We start from the raw sequence: 15,956 nt of genomic DNA, 5'->3' as shown, positions 1-15,956 counted from the left end.
GGTCTGGTATGTGTCTAGCTATAATAGAAACACAAAAAGCGTTGCTTCTACCTGTATAAGGGTTATACAAGCGACCACAGGATAATCACCAACTACGGCTCTGCTACGGATGCCTGGAGGGCTCAGCTTGTCCTTACTCAGTCTACGGAGCCCAGACTCGATTAGCAGACTGCCGAGCTCCCGTGATCTGTTTTCCAGGACACGATGAGGCTGATCGGGCTGAGGAGAGGGGCGGAGCTGCTGAGGCTCACCGGGGTGAGACGTCACTGTATCTGTACCGGGAGACTTTAGGTTGTTGGGGCTGATTAAAGCGTCCCCGAACCCCAAACCAGAAGTTGAATATATTACAGTTTACCAGTCATTAGATGTGGTGGCTGCATTTGTTTTCTTTGTTTTAGCTTTTTTTTTTTTAATTTTATTTTAAAGTGGAGCCCCCCCCCCCCCCCCCCAGCAAATAATTAAAAGTCAGCAGTTACACATACTGTATCTGCTGACTTTTAATATTAGGACACTTACCCGTCCTGGAATGCAGCGATGTCGGCTCTTGGGTGTTGCTATTGCATGTAAGGGGAACAGGCAGTGAAGCTTTGCGGTTTCACAGACGGTTCCCTACTGCGCATGCGCGCTGCACTTTCTGAATGACCCAGCGGCGGGGGAAGGCGGACAGGGCTGAACTTCTGAGTGATCTCACCAAGGCGAAATCTCCCGGAAGTGGGGACAGGTTAGGGTTGCCACCTCATCTCTTTAAACCAGAACACATATTGATTACACAGGTTCTGTGGCTGATTAAGGTGGTAATTAAGCACACTTGGTGCCTTATCTGCATTAAATTAGCCTCAGAAACTGTGTAATTCATATGTGTTCGGGTTTAAAGGGATGAGGTGGCAACCCTACGATGGGTACCTGTCAAAAACAGGTACCCGCTCTCCCCCGAAAGGTGCCAAATGTGGCATCAGGGGAGGCAGATAAGCAGAGCTTCCACTTTTGGGTGGAACTCTGCATTAACCGGCCAGTAACACACCTTCTGTCTTAGGCAGCCCACACATGATTCATTTTCTTTTGTTCAACCAGCAGATTGAATGCAGTGAAATAAAGGATCAAGTCTTCCATCCACACACTCGGTATGGATCTGGTTAGTTATTGTATTCTGACAGCAGGGAGACTTCCTTGTTGCCAGAATACACAGATCAGCACTGCAGGCTATACTGCCAATGGCATTGATCGATCGGGAACATTTTCCAACTGGCTAGTTGTACAGAAGTCAATGGAGAGATCAACTTCTGACTCCACTATATATGGAGGATAGATCCATGATTACGCTCCAAGCAGTGGAACGAAACGTGTAGGTGATGTGGCCTAGCTGGAGTCCAGACTGGGGCTGCCATTCATCTCACAGAGACACCCCTGGTCAGCAGCAATGTCTGGAGACGGCAGTATTAGACTAGCAGATTGAGATAAATTTGATCAACAAGTTAAAGCTGAACTCCGGCTACCACTTTATAATCAGTTACAGCAGTTCTTTTCCTTTTGGGATAAAGGTTTTACATTCATTAATAAAAGCTGATCATTGTAAGCACCCCTGTCATTAGTAAATGGTTTGATTCAACCTTCACCTTGGATGGATTTCCTCTCACTTCCTGTTTTGGTTATGGGACAGGAAGTAAAGGGAAATCTCCCCAATGTGACACAGATGGCAGAAAAACCCGACTGGGGTTATACAGTAACCTGCTCTACTCTATCCAAAATGCAACAAAAAAAATTCAAATGCTGCTATGAGAATCTATGGGGCCAACAACATGCGATTCTGCCTCAATACACTTTTTCGAGTTTCTCTCAAAGAAGACAATTGACAAAATAGGGAACACAGGTGTCTGTAGGCGCTACAATCTTCCCAGGATGACATCCTTACTCAGGATGACATCCAAAAAATAGTATTCCTATAACACTGTAAAAACAGCTCACGCGTTCCGCACATTAGTTATGACTAATGTCTGAAACGCGCAGGCTGTGTTTACAGCGTTGTACATGTCTCTTTAATAAAGGAGTACTATTTTTTTGGATGTCATCCTGAGTGCCGACCATACCTTTCTTTATTAGTGGACAATTGACAAAATACTCCTCAGTTCAGAAGCCATTTATAGATACAGTGCCTTGAAAAAGTATTCATACCCCTTGAAATTTTCTACATTTTGTCATGTTACAACCAAAAACGTAAATGGAGTTTATGTGATAGACCAACACAAAGTGGCACATAATTGTGAAGTGGAAGGAAAATGATAAATGTTTTTGAATTTTTTTTACATATATGTGAAAAATGCGGCGTGCATTTGTATTCAGCCGCCTTTCCTCTGATACCCCCAACTAAAATCTAGCAGAACCAATTACCTTCAGAAGTCACCTAATTAGTAAATAGAGTCCACCTGTGTGTAATTTAATCTCAGTATAAATGCAGCTGTTCTGTGAAGCCCTCAGAGGTTTGTTAGAGAACCTTAGCGAACAAACGGCATCATGAAGGCCAAGGAACACACCAGACAGGTCAGGAATAAAGTTATGGAGAAGTTTAAAGCAGGGTTAGGTTATAAAAAATATCTCAAGCTTTGAACATCTCACGGAGCATTGTTCAATCCATCACCCAAAAATGGAAAGAGTATGGCACAACTGCAAACCTACCAAGACATGGCTGTCCACCTAAACTGACAGGCCGGGCAAGGAGAGCATTAATCAGAGAAGAAGCCAAGAGGCCCATGGTAACTCTGGAGGAGCTGCAGAGATCCACAGCTCCGGTGGGAGAATCTGTCCACAGGACAACTATTAGTCATGCGCTCCACAAATCTGGCCTTTATGGAAGAGTGGCAAGAAGAAAGTCATTGTTGAAAGAAAGCCATAAGAAGTCCAGTTTGCAGTTTGTGAGAAGCCATGTGGGGGACACAGCAAACATGTGGAAGAAGGTGCTCTGGTCAGATGAGACCGAAACTGAACTTTTTGGCCTAAAAGCAAAACGCTATGTGTGGTGGAAAACTAACACAGCACATCACCCTGAATACACCATCCCCACCATGAAACATGGTGGTGGCAGCACCATGTTGTGGGGATGCTTTTTTTCAGCAGGGACAGGGAAGCTGGTCAGAGTTAATGGGAAGATGGATGGAGCCAAATAGAGGGCAATCTTATAAGAAAACCTGTTAGAGTCTGCAAAAGACTTGAGACTGGGGCGGAGGTTCACCTTCCAGCAGGACAACGACCCTAAACACACAGCCAGAGCTACAATGGAATGGTTTAGATCAAAGCATATTTATGTGTTAGAATGGCCCAGTCAAGGTGTAGGTGTTAACATATTAATTTTAGCAGTCTTTACTGACGAATGGGAGAGTTATTTTAGATGATGATTCAGTTTATTGCATGGTTGGAAAAATGTATTTTTGTTGTATGTGTTGCTCCTATGTATGTTCTTGAATGTGTCCTATGCCTAATATAAATAAAATAATTGAAAAAAAGAATGGCCCAGTCAAAGTCCAGACCTAAATCCAATTGAGAATCTGTGGCAAGACTTGAAAATTGCTGTTCACAGACGACGTTCTCCAATCTGACAAATGTCCAATCGGAGCGTGTTGTCGGAAATTCCGACCGTGTGTGGGCTCCATCGGACATTTTCCATCGGATTTTCCGACACACAAAGTTGGAGAGCAGGAGATAAAATTTTCCGACAACAAAATCCGTTGTCGGAAATTCCGATCGTGTGTACACAAATCCGACGGACAAAGTGCCACGCATGCTCAGAATAAATAAAGAGATGAAAGCTATTGGCCACTGCCCCGTTTATAGTCCCGACGTACATGTTTTACGTCACCGCGTTTAAAACGATCGGATTTTCCGACAACTTTGTGTGACCGTGTGTATGCAAGACAAGTTTGAGCCAACATCCGTCGGAAAAAATCCTAGAATTTTGTTGTCGGAATGTCCGAACAAAGTCCGACCGTGTGTACGGGGCATAATAGTGCAAAGCTGGTAGAGACATCCCCAAAGTATTGACTGGGGGGGCTGAACACAAATGCACGCCACACTTTTCAGATATTTATTTGTAAACAATGTTGAAAACCATTTATCACAAGACTTACCTTGAAACAAAGCCCTCCAGTGGCACGCTGTCACCGCTGACAGGGCTTCCATGTTCACCCAGTCTTCCCTCTGGGTTTGCGGGTTCTACCGATTGAATGGCTAATCTGCGATGACGTCACTTATGCACATGGGAATCCTGGCCTCGCGGCACAAAGCTCTGAAGGAACGGCATAAATATACTGTTCCTTCAGAGGACATGTGCCGGTGATGTCACTGGCTGCAAAGACCTTAAATATCTGCTAAATGGTGCATGTTTAGGAGGTATTCCTTACCTTGTACCTACAGGTAACCTTTATTAGAAGCTTACTGTAGGTACAAGTGTTCAGTGGGAGTTTACTACCACTTGAAGGAAAAAAATTATTTTCAGGCACCTTCTTGAATGTCTAAGAAACAAAAAAACACGATTCTTCTCCTGTGCTATAGTAAAAACCTCTAAATAGCATGGTTATGCTCACCTTCAAGTACATTTTTGTGATGATTTTCGCACCAATAAAGTATAGCTAAACACAAAACTTTTTTTTTAGTTATGGACAGAGTGGAGAGGAATTCGAATACTTGTCAGGTTTAATTGCTGTCTGTGTCCCCATTAGAGAGATTCACCCTCTATTTATCCTGTTTATCAGTATTTTTAAGCAGGTTATAATAAAGGATTTTGTTTTATATTCTATCTATACTGATCATTTTATGGTTTCACATTTTACTTTGCTCTTCTTGGCTAAACAGAGTGACGGGGAAACAAATAAAAGTGAGTATATGCTGCTGGGGAGTGTGGCAGCTAAGTGACCTTTCTATTTTGTCCTTCATGGACAAAGTAAGTGGTCACTTCACATTGCTGAATTCACCTAAAGTGTTACTAAACCCAGGACCCTGCATTCACGATATCTGGTCTCCCACAGTACACAGAACATGGAAATGCAATTATTTTAGTAAATATACACTGTTAAATACCTTTTCTCATCAGCAGTATATAGCAGTCTCATTATTTCTATGAGTATCTGGTTAAAGCTTGTGGGAGGCTTTTTCATTCTCCTCCGACTGTCCTATGAGGCTGCCGGACCCCTGACTCTCTATCTGGAAAGTGCTGATTGGCCCTGTGCTGATCACATGCACCCTCCCAAAAAAAAAAAAAAAAAAAAAAGTTATAGCAATACACACCAAAATGAGCATGTGCAGAGTGCCTCCAAGGCACTGTACTATCAGCAGATGGGGATTTGGGACAGCAAAAGAACAGGAGGATCAGTGAAGACAGGAGCAAACAGCCTTTTTTTTACACAATGCGTAGGATTAACCCCTTAGGTTCCACAGTGAGGATAACAAGCATGCTTTACTGAATGTACACTGATTTTACTGTTGTGGGTTTAGTAACACTTTAAGTTTAGGGCCAGTGAATTAATAATCAGTTGTTCAGTTTTTCTCAAATACTTCTTTCCAATAGATAAAGGGATAATATTTACTGTATTGTTAGTGGATCTAATTGTTTTATATTACAGCAATGGACATACAATATTGTGGCATATTAGATTCATGTCTTTTTTTTTTTTTGCAGTTGGCAGAATACAACACATCATACAGAGTACTGTCTAGTTTGTCAAATGATCAGAAGGACCTCATCCAAAATGGGCCAGACCTGCGTGAGTTTATATCAGGAGACTTAACAGACAAAACCACATGGGCTGAATACAAGGGAAATCTGAAGCGCCAGAAAGGAGAACGGTAAGAGCACTTACTTGATTTTTAAAAGTTATATTGAGCCAACATTTGTTATATTTAGGGCTCATTCACACAGGCAAAAAAAATGTGCGTTTAGATGTGTACAGCAGATGGTTTTGTAAGCATCTAAATGCAGCGCTATAGTAATCAATGAACCCATACACAAAGCTGCATCTACTTATGAAAATGTGCACTGCATTTGGTTGGGCACAAAAAAGCAGGACACAGCTGCAGATCTTACACACGTAGATCTGCAGATTTTACTCACATACGTGAATAAACGCACATAAATGTGAGACCTTTATGTGCGTATTTTACAAAGGATCTTTCTTTCATGCAGAAAATATGCGTCTAAACGCAGCGGTTTTTTTTTTCTGCCCATGAGAGTCGTCTGTTTCACAGTGTGAGCTTTGATCTTCCGGCAGTACTGCAGCAACGTTTCAATGAGGATAGAGTGTTCACGCCTTGTCTTTATGCAGAAAATGTATTGTTTTCAATAAGAGCAAGGCGTCCTTTGGACAAGGGTAGATTGTGACACTTATTTTCTACCTTGTCCATTGGGAGAACACCCCATATTCATTAAAAAGAATTCAAGACATTTTCTGAACGGAGGAAGTGCCGAGCAAGCAACTCTTTATATTCTCTACAAGAGATGGAAAGTCATTGCAGTACTGCCGGAAGAACAAAGCTCTCACTGTATGCGGACAATTACCAGGTGGATGACCGCACATTGTTGTTGCTAAGATCCATACGTTTATTGAGAAAATCAAGAGTCCAAATGGCATAATACACAGTAAGAGCAGGTGTTGATGCACCCAGTTTTGCAGCCGGAACATGGCAGGAACTCCATTCTGCCACCTCTGGCTCACATCCTCTTCATCTCCTGTCACTTGTAAACATGGAAGCCTACTGTGTTTACAAAGGACAGATTTGCTCTCAGGAGCTAACACATCTAACAGATCCCTGTTAGCACTCTCAGTGGGGACAGATCTCCAGAATCTGAGAGAGAGAACAATCTCTCTGCAAGGCGGGGCAGAGCTGCCCGAATACACGGGTAGCAGAGCTGCCTATACAGGGAGGTACTAGAGCTGAATACACTAGTACTAAAGCTGCCTACAGACGGAGGTGCTAGAGCCGGCCCAGGTAGGAGAGAGTAGAGATAAGAGGAAGCTATGGGGAGGGAGGGTTGGGGTTGCACATTGTACATAACGCACTCCTGAACCCTGCACTCTGTATGTAGTGCACTCCTCAATCCTGAACTCTTTACACAGGGCACCCCTGAACTCTGCACTCTGTATGTAGCGCACCCCCTAAACCCTGCACTTTGAATACAGTACACTCCTGCACTCTGTACACCACGTACTCATGAACTCTGCACTATGTATATAACGCACTCCTGAACTCTGCACTCTGTACATAGCACAACCCTAAAACCTGCATTCTGTCTATAGCGCACTCCTCAACCCTGCACTCTGTACACAGGGCACCCCTGAACTCTGTACTATGTATACTAGCGCATTCCTGAACTCCGCACTCTGTACACCACGTACTCCTATGTATATGAGTAGACACAGATACAACTGGCACTTTGAGGGCAACCATACTGCTGATGCCGCCCACAGTGACATTGAGTTTGACACCCATGCCATATAGCTTTATAACAGCATCAGTATAGAAGTAGACATTTTGAAACTGGAAGGACCATTTTGATAATCTTGCATGAAGTGATGCCTGGGACTCTCTACCCGAGCTCTTAAAATTTGCAAAGTGCCCTCTGTTTTGCATAAATCCATTTTGGAGGCTTTTGGCAGGGTGCCCGGACCATCCCTGTGTAAATGAAGAATGTATCCAATGCAATATTATAATATTATAGTCTGTATTACTTATTAGGCCTCATTTTAATATTTCTCAGCCCCCACAGTAATTGACACAGTAATATTTTGATGTCATTACAAAATAATTGTAGGACAAGTAGAATTTGTATTTTTTCTATTATATTTACTTCTCTTAGCTCAGCCTTAAAACGTGGGCTCTTTATATCTCACAAATGCCCCAATAATGATTTTTTGGGGTACTGGAGTAAGAAGTATTGCCTTTTTCACAGGTTAAGACTCCCACCTTGGGCAAAGACTTCAATTCCAATGGGTAAAAATTACAATAAACTGAAAAACACCTTACGGAACCTAAATCTTCACACTGTAAGTATAACACACTATGAGAGTATACATTTCTGATACAAATATATATATGCAGTCTTGCCTAGATGCATTGCCAGCTGATTTATTGTACGTTGCAATAACAGTTGGATTTCCATAATAGTTGTTACTTACAGTCTTTAAAGTATAACTAAAGGCAACTTCTTTTTTTTTTTTTTTTTTTTTTAGTTTTTTTTTAAGTTTACCATATTACATTAACTAAGGAAAATGAGTGCAACTGCGCTTGCAAAGTGCACAGTCTATTTGCCTTTTGTAAATCAACCCCTTTGGGTTGTCCCCAGAACAGGAATAGAGGGGAGATCTTTCAATGGGGACACTAGTTCTGGTGATCCTGGAGACAACCAGGGATTTCTTCACTATGGAGGGATTTCCTCTCACTTTCTGCTTTGGATAGGGCAAGAACTGAAGCAAAATGTCCCCAATGAGATAGGGATGGCAAAAAAATGAGGAGGGAGACAGCAACGAAAGCCGCTGCTCTTGTGCACATCACTGAATCAGATCGGGCTCATGTAAGAAAAAGGGGGGTGGGGGTGGAGTGGATGCATTAACCACTTGCTTACTGGGCACTTAAACCCCCCTCCTGCCCAGACCAATTTTCAGCTTTCAGTGCTGTCGCACTTTGAATGACAATTGCGCGGTCATACAACACTGTACCCAAATGAAATTTTTATCATTTTTTTCCCACAAATAGAGCTTTCTTTTGGTGGTATTTAATCACAGCTGGGGTTTTTATTTTTTGCTAAACAAACAAAAAAAGATGGAAATTTTTGAAAAAAAAGAAAATCATGTTTAATAGTTTGTTATAAAATTTTGCTAACAGGTAATTTTTCTCTTTCATTGATATGCGCTGATGAGGCGGCACTGGTGGGCACTGATAGGCTGCACTGATGGGCATAGATAGGCACAGATAAGGCGGCACTGATAGGCACAGTTAAGGCGGCACTGATAGGCACAGTTAAGGCAGCACTGATGGGGACAGATAAGGCGGTACTGAAGGGCACAGATAAGGCGGCGCTGATGGGTGGCACGGATGGGTGGCACGGATGGTTGGCACGGATAGGTGGCACTGATGGGCACTGATAGGTACCACTGATGGGGGTCACTGATGGGTGGCACTGATGGGTGGCACTGATGGGCAGTGATGGGCGGCACTTATGGGCACTGGTAGGTGACACTGATGGGCACTGATAGGTGGCACTGATGTGCAGCACTATTGTTGCACTGATGTGGGCGCTGATGGGTGGCACTGATGGGTGGCACTGTGGGCACTGATAGGTGGCACTGTGGGCACTGATGGGTGGCACTGTGGGCACTGATGGATGGTACTGTGGGCACTGATGGGTGACGCTGGTGGGCACTGGTAGGCGGCACTGCTGCCTATTGCTATGTCACAGAAGATCGCTGTGATCAGGACTGATGTCCCGATCACGGCCGCCGGTGATCAGGTTTTTTTTTCCTCCTCACGCTGTCAGCGCGAGGAGGAAAAATAGCCGATTACCGGCTCTGTTTACATCACATGATCAGCTGTCTTTGGCTGACAGCTGATCATGTGGTAAGGGGTCGGGACCGACCCCTTACTCTGGTCTGTGATCAGGCAAGTCTCATAGACTCGCTGATCACCGAGCGCGTCCCGTGCGCGCCCTGCAGGGGGAGCGCAGGCCGCTCGTGCACGAGACGACGTCAATAGACGTAGTCCCGGCAATGTAGATCCGCGCTGTTGCCGTCATTTGGCAATGGCCCGGATCTGAAGTGGTTAAGGTGAAAAGCCTTAAGGCTTTAGAGCCACTTTAAGTTCTACTGAATGTCTTGAATCTACACAAAAATGTTGAATTCCAGCCAGATATAAAAACATACCAAATAATGCAGCTCTGTGTTCATTAATTTTTTTGTTAAATGCAAGCAGTGTAAATACTTGAATTTGAATTGATATCTGCTTTTTGCAGTCCCTGTTCAACAAAGCTCAAACTGGGGCTGAGAGAACAAGCACAAGAAACCAGTTAGTTATGCTGAACTTCAAAGAGCATGCTGTTAGGTGGAGAGAGCAAAGTAATGAGCTCAACAGGCTGCTGCTTTTACCTTTAAAGACCGGTCACAGGTTGATGGTGGGTAGAAAACCTGTAAGTTTTATTAAACTCTAGCGGAAAAAAAAAAATCAGGTCTCCTGCCCTGCTAGATAGTTCTGTGTGGAGTGCCAGAGCTGTGTAAATTTCAGATCTGGATGGACAGAAATACTAATCTTTTGGCAGGGAAAACTGCTCCCTTATAAATATATTATCCGTTTAGCTGTTTGTCTGGAGATTAGCAGAGAGTGAGTGTTTTGAAGTCTTTTGTAATACCAGAAATCATAGAAGGACCATTGAGTAGTTCCAGTTGGTAATGAAGTGTTTCTTTTTTTTAACATTCTGATTAGTAAACATTTGGAATAGGCTTTGCATTGAGGTTGTGATGGTACATGTAAAAATAAAGATTAGATATGTGTGTTATGTAATATCATGCTGTTAGTACTATTGGGTGTATTTCTGAACATGCTGCTAATAAATTGTGTATTAATCAGGTATGTGAAGAGGCTCGGTGCCCCAACATCGGAGAGTGCTGGGGTGGTGGAGAGTATGGCACTGCTACAGCAACCATCATGGTGAGGGAAAGCATCATTCCAAACTGCTGCTTTGATAAAATGTTTCATTATTTGTGATTGATGCTGAACGATCCAAAAGTAGTGTAAAATAACAGAAAACTCCTGTCAGAACTAGAGAATATTATTTTTATAGTGAATTGGAAAGGGAAATCTACACAGTGCGGCCCACTTGATGCCCCAGTCTGAGGACATGAAGTATAAGTGCACTAAAAGTGTAAAAACAACATACCTTCATATCTTCTGATTGTATTATGTACAAATTTGTTAATTGTGTTTTAAGTGCCTATCTATACAGTATATCAGGCTGGGGAGTCAGTGCCCCTGTAAAATGATTGTAGAAATTACAGAATTAGACACATGTAAAAGACTAATATACAGTTATTGAGAAAGAGGAGCAAAGAGGTACACTGCTACTAAGTAGGAAGCAAAACCTGCATAGTAAGTGTGGCTGCAGTAATACACATTTATAACTGCATACTATACATAGAAACATGTTTTTTTAAATACTGACTGACATGTATACAGTGATTCTTTTCACATGTCTCCAAAACGATTATAGATTCACTTTAAGGGGAAGTTTTATTGCTATGAGGTCTATTTATAAAAAAAGAAAATTTGGAAATTTAGACGTATGTGACATGCATTGGCCCAGCCTTGAGCCTTGACAGATTCTGACCATATTTTGCATAAGACAGTGATTTCCTATGATCATTAGCTCCATCTAGTGGCCATAATGCGGTATTTTTGTTAAAATACCTCAGTCAGAAAAAAATATTTCATTAAGGTCGCTAGATGGCGCTGACGATTATAGAAAATCACTGTATTAAGCAAAATAAGAGCCGAATTTTTCAAAGACGAGTGAACGCTTGAAAAAAAAAATTCCATTTTAAGTCTTTAAATTGATACTTTATCTCCTTTTATTACTATTTAGATAAAGTATTTGCTTTGCAAATAACACATTAATAAACAAAATTCCCATGATTTATAGATTGCGTGTGTCTCTCTTTTTTATCCCCTGTACAGAGTAGGCAGGAAGGAAGGAAAAAAAATTACCCTTTTGACTCATTCAGCTGGGTGTGTAGTCTGAGATTCAACTATGAAGCCTTATAGAGTATGGTGTTTTTTTCAGCAAAGCAGTCCATATAAGCTTGCCAGTGAAGCCTAGAGTTCATCCTGCTGTTTGGAAATCATATACTTTACTGCTGGCTGACTTTCTTTAGCCCTGAACTTATTAAATCTAAAAAACATGTTTTTTTTTGCTCTTAGAGATGTTTTATGTTTTTGGACATACAAGGTAATATTTTAATGTTTGTTTCTTTCTGCTTTATTTCCAGTTAATGGGAGATACGTGTACCCGAGGTTGCCGATTTTGTTCAGTAAAAACTTCCCGACAACCTCCTCCACTGGACCCAGAGGAGCCATACAACACCGCTAAAGCCATAGCAGAATGGGGACTGGACTATGTGGTTCTCACCTCTGTGGATAGAGATGGTTGGTATGCTTATTGGTCACTTTCAGTAGGCGTATGTATAAAGAAAACAACTCAACTAGCAAAAGGGCCTTATTTCTCTATATTTGCATAAATATGAAGGCTTGTCCTATATGTGAGCTGTATCTTTTCCTAAGTCTCAGTCGGATGAAGAATTCCTATCTGTATTATAGCTTATTCTCCTGGCAGAAGTCCCACAGTGAGATTCTCTGTTGTCATTAGTGGACCCTTATGTACCCTCAGTGGGTCATGTTTTTAGCATCTTCTTATAGGGAAGCTAAAGTGTATTTTCATCGAGTACACAAGCAATGTCTACTGTTTTCAGGCAGTCAGAGCAGACTGGGGGGGGGCAGAAAATCTGCTGCTTTTAGAGGTGTCTGGTGTTTTTTTTTTGTTTTTTTTTTACATCTCTGAAAGTAGCTCTGTTCATTCTTGTGCATATGTGCAGCATTCGGGGGCATAAAAAAAGCCCCAAACCTGCATTCAGAGAGGAGTTTTTTTATCGTAATTCACTCCCATACGCTCCTAAACGCGCACATACATTTATTCCAGTGGCTAGAATAAATGAATTTTCTAGGCAATACAATGAGTTTATGCTCATATGCTTCTAAACACCATATGCATATGAACATGCATTGAAGGCATTTTCTGCCAACTTCTGACAGCATATTTGGAGCATAAATTCTTACACCTGTATTCATGTAGCCTAAAAAAATATGCAGTCAGCATAAAATACATTGTGCTATACCTTATATGCAATATTGTGAATATTATTTCCCACAGTTATGTATACAACTTTAAACTGTACACCTAACAGAAACTAGAGACACAACTGGAGGAAATCTTTCCAAAGTGAGGGTATATGCCCTCTTAGATATTTGTCACTCGTACAGGTGTCCCCATTTGAAGATTTTTAATTTATGTTCCAATGATCACTAGGAAATGTTGGAATTCCCATCACTTTTGGTCCCAGTGACAGCAGTCACTAGATTAAATAGGCGAACAGGTGTATTTACTCAGCAGGGACAGCAGTGCAGCTTGACTAACCCTCCCCTACTGTATGCAAAACTGGAAAAAAAGATTTGTTTTTCCCTTGTACAGGTAATATCAGTCATATTTACAACAACTATTCTTTCTAAAGGAAATTCTCTGTATTCCTGTGAGAACCATACCTTAGCCATGTGTTCCAGTCCATTTGAAATTGTAGGTCTTAAACACCTTACCTCAAGTCTGAATATCTGATTATAGAAAAATCTGCCCAGAAACTGATATTTAGGATATCTGTGCATCAGTATTTATATTTCAGAGAAGTGCCTTTGGTGCCCGAATCTCAGTGCTGCCTGTTTTGGTGCAAAGAGTGGGTTGTTTTGGCAGTGACCTGACACAAAACACCCAGTAGTTTTAATGCAATTAAGGTAAGCGTGGATTAGAAGGTGTAAAAGTGAAACTATGGTGCAAATTAAAAAAAGTGGAGATTTGGGACTTTGAATGAGGCAGAGACCTAGTGTGGTCTCTAGCCTCCATCCCGGTTTCTGTGAAGAAAAAAGGAGAACAGGGCGGGACTTTGAATGAAACATGCAGTCACCTGTCGGGGGCCAAAAGACAGTATATTTATTGTAAATCATATTAAAAAATTCATACAGCAAAATACATGATAAAACAGCAAAATTCATCTATATTCATATAGGAACATGAATTGCATGACAGTGTGTAGAGGCTTATACTACATCAACTGAGAAACTTCCTATTTGCTTGAAATTAGTGATAATCATACAGATATCCATATGAATAAAAATAAAATACATGATCGGTTTAAACATTGCATATAATAAGACTCTACACGTTTCGTGGAGTATTTGTATCCACTCTTCAGGAGCAGCAATGTACCGTATTTATCGGCATATAACACGCACAGGCGTATAACACGCACATTCATTTTAAGAGGGAAGTTTCAGGAAAAAAAATAAATTTTAAATAAGGAACTTTGAAGCAAAATTAGAATCAGTTCCCATCTGCAGCCTCACCATTGCCATCAATGCAGCCCGATCAATGCCCATCTGCAGCCTCACAAGTGCCATCAATGCAGCCTCATCAGTCAACATCAATGCAGCCTCATCAGTCAACATCAATGCAGCCTCAGCATTGCCATCAATGCAGCAGCCTCAGCATTGCCATCAATGCAGCAGCCTCACCACTGCCTTCAATGCAGCAGCCTCGACATTGCCATCAGTGCAGCCTGATTGATGCCAATCTGCAGCCTAGAGGGGACAGGGTGGGGGCGGGACGAGCGCCATCAGATTACATACAGTGAGAATCTCCTATGATAGACAGAGCACTGGTCCAATGCCGGACAAGGAGACGGGACTTCCTATTACAGAGGCCGCCAAGTAAACAGGAGATTCTCACTGTATGTAATTTGACGGTGCTCATCCCGCCCCTCTCCCTGTCCCCTCTGAGGCAGCTAAAATTGAAGTATCGGCGTATAACACGCACACGCTATTTGCGCCTGGTTTTCAGGGTGAAAAAGTGAGTGTTATACGCCAATAAATACAGTACTTTATCTGAAAAGAGACATAAAGGTGTCTAAGTCACTGCCTTATGGGGGGAAGGACAACCATTGTAAGAGATATGATTGGAAAATGTAACCTACTCTAAAAAGTACTCACAACCGCTGTGTGGAGGTGCAGCCTTGAGACCTAGAGGCTCCCCAAGGGGCATCTTGTCCGGGAGCTGTGGCAATGGGTGGGGCAAACAGGGCCCCCGCATAGCCCCCCAAAAATGAGGACAACTATCCGTACATTGATGGTTCATAAGGAACAGTTGCAAGTGGTGGCCAAAGACATCTTGGGCGGCTTCTATGAAAAATATAAACATATATATAATTGTCAAGTCAACGATTACTGTACTTAGATGGGAACAGGGTAGTGCAATTATATCCATATAAGTGCCTATGTTACCTTGTGTTAGACCGTAAGAAGACATGATGTACATTAGATGAGAACTAGCCAAAAGGTGAAAAAGAGCCATTATGATGGACAGACCACCACAAGTGAGGCCTATAAGGGCCAGCACACCAAGCACTACCAAACGCCATGTCAGCGTACCAAAGGAGGAAATGGCGCCATTGCCAAAATGACAGCGTCATTCGGCGTAGGCGTCAGAGACCCCTCCCAATGGCCTTAGATGGAATAGCATCACCAGCGTGACGACGCTCAAAATGACGTCACGCGCATGGTGTGTGTTATGTGACGTTGATGCACAGCGTGGTAGTATCCACCCGCTCCAAAAAAGGAGAAGGGAGATCCCGTGGTGTGCATCACAGCTCCCAGACATGTGGTTTTAGAGTGGTATTCGGTTTATATACTACTTTTATCTGCAGCTGGTTATACCACGCCAGTCATTGAGCCTTATTATATGCAATGTTTAAACCAATCATGTATTTCATTTTTATTCGTATGGATATCTGTATGATTATCAGTAATTTCAAGCAAATAGGAAGTTTCTCAGTTGATGTAGTATAAGCCTCTACATACTGTCATGCAATTCATGTTCCTATATGTATATAGATGAATTTTGCTGTTTTATCATGTATTTTGCTGTATGAATTTTTTAATATGATTTACATTAAATATACTGTCTTTTGGCCCCCTACTGGTGACTACATGTTTCATTCAAAGTCCCGCCCTGTTCTCCTTTTTTCTTCACAAATAAAAAAAATAGTTGTCAGGAATGTTTGAAAATAAAAAAGCAGCTGTCCCATGTAAAAAAATTGACCACAGGTCTTCTTCCA

General features: G+C 42.0%; 1 protein-coding gene across 1 annotated transcript in view; it reads left to right on the top strand.

The window, feature by feature from the left end:
- The first annotated feature begins 116 nt into the window (after window positions 1-116).
- LIAS (lipoic acid synthetase) overlaps window positions 117-15,956 on the top strand; it is a 31,482-nt gene continuing 15,642 nt past the window's right edge. Inside the window, exons 1-5 of the mRNA XM_073608671.1 lie at window positions 117-255; window positions 5,663-5,829; window positions 7,931-8,024; window positions 10,597-10,677; window positions 12,012-12,168. Coding sequence (XP_073464772.1) covers window positions 205-255; window positions 5,663-5,829; window positions 7,931-8,024; window positions 10,597-10,677; window positions 12,012-12,168 — 550 coding nt within the window. The 5' untranslated portion in view covers window positions 117-204. The remainder of the gene's footprint in view (window positions 256-5,662; window positions 5,830-7,930; window positions 8,025-10,596; window positions 10,678-12,011; window positions 12,169-15,956) is intronic.

This window comes from Aquarana catesbeiana, linkage group LG01 (genome assembly GCF_042186555.1).
Source record: "Aquarana catesbeiana isolate 2022-GZ linkage group LG01, ASM4218655v1, whole genome shotgun sequence".
NCBI lineage: Eukaryota > Metazoa > Chordata > Amphibia > Anura > Ranidae > Aquarana > Aquarana catesbeiana.
This window is presented reverse-complemented; position numbering and strand designations above follow the sequence as displayed.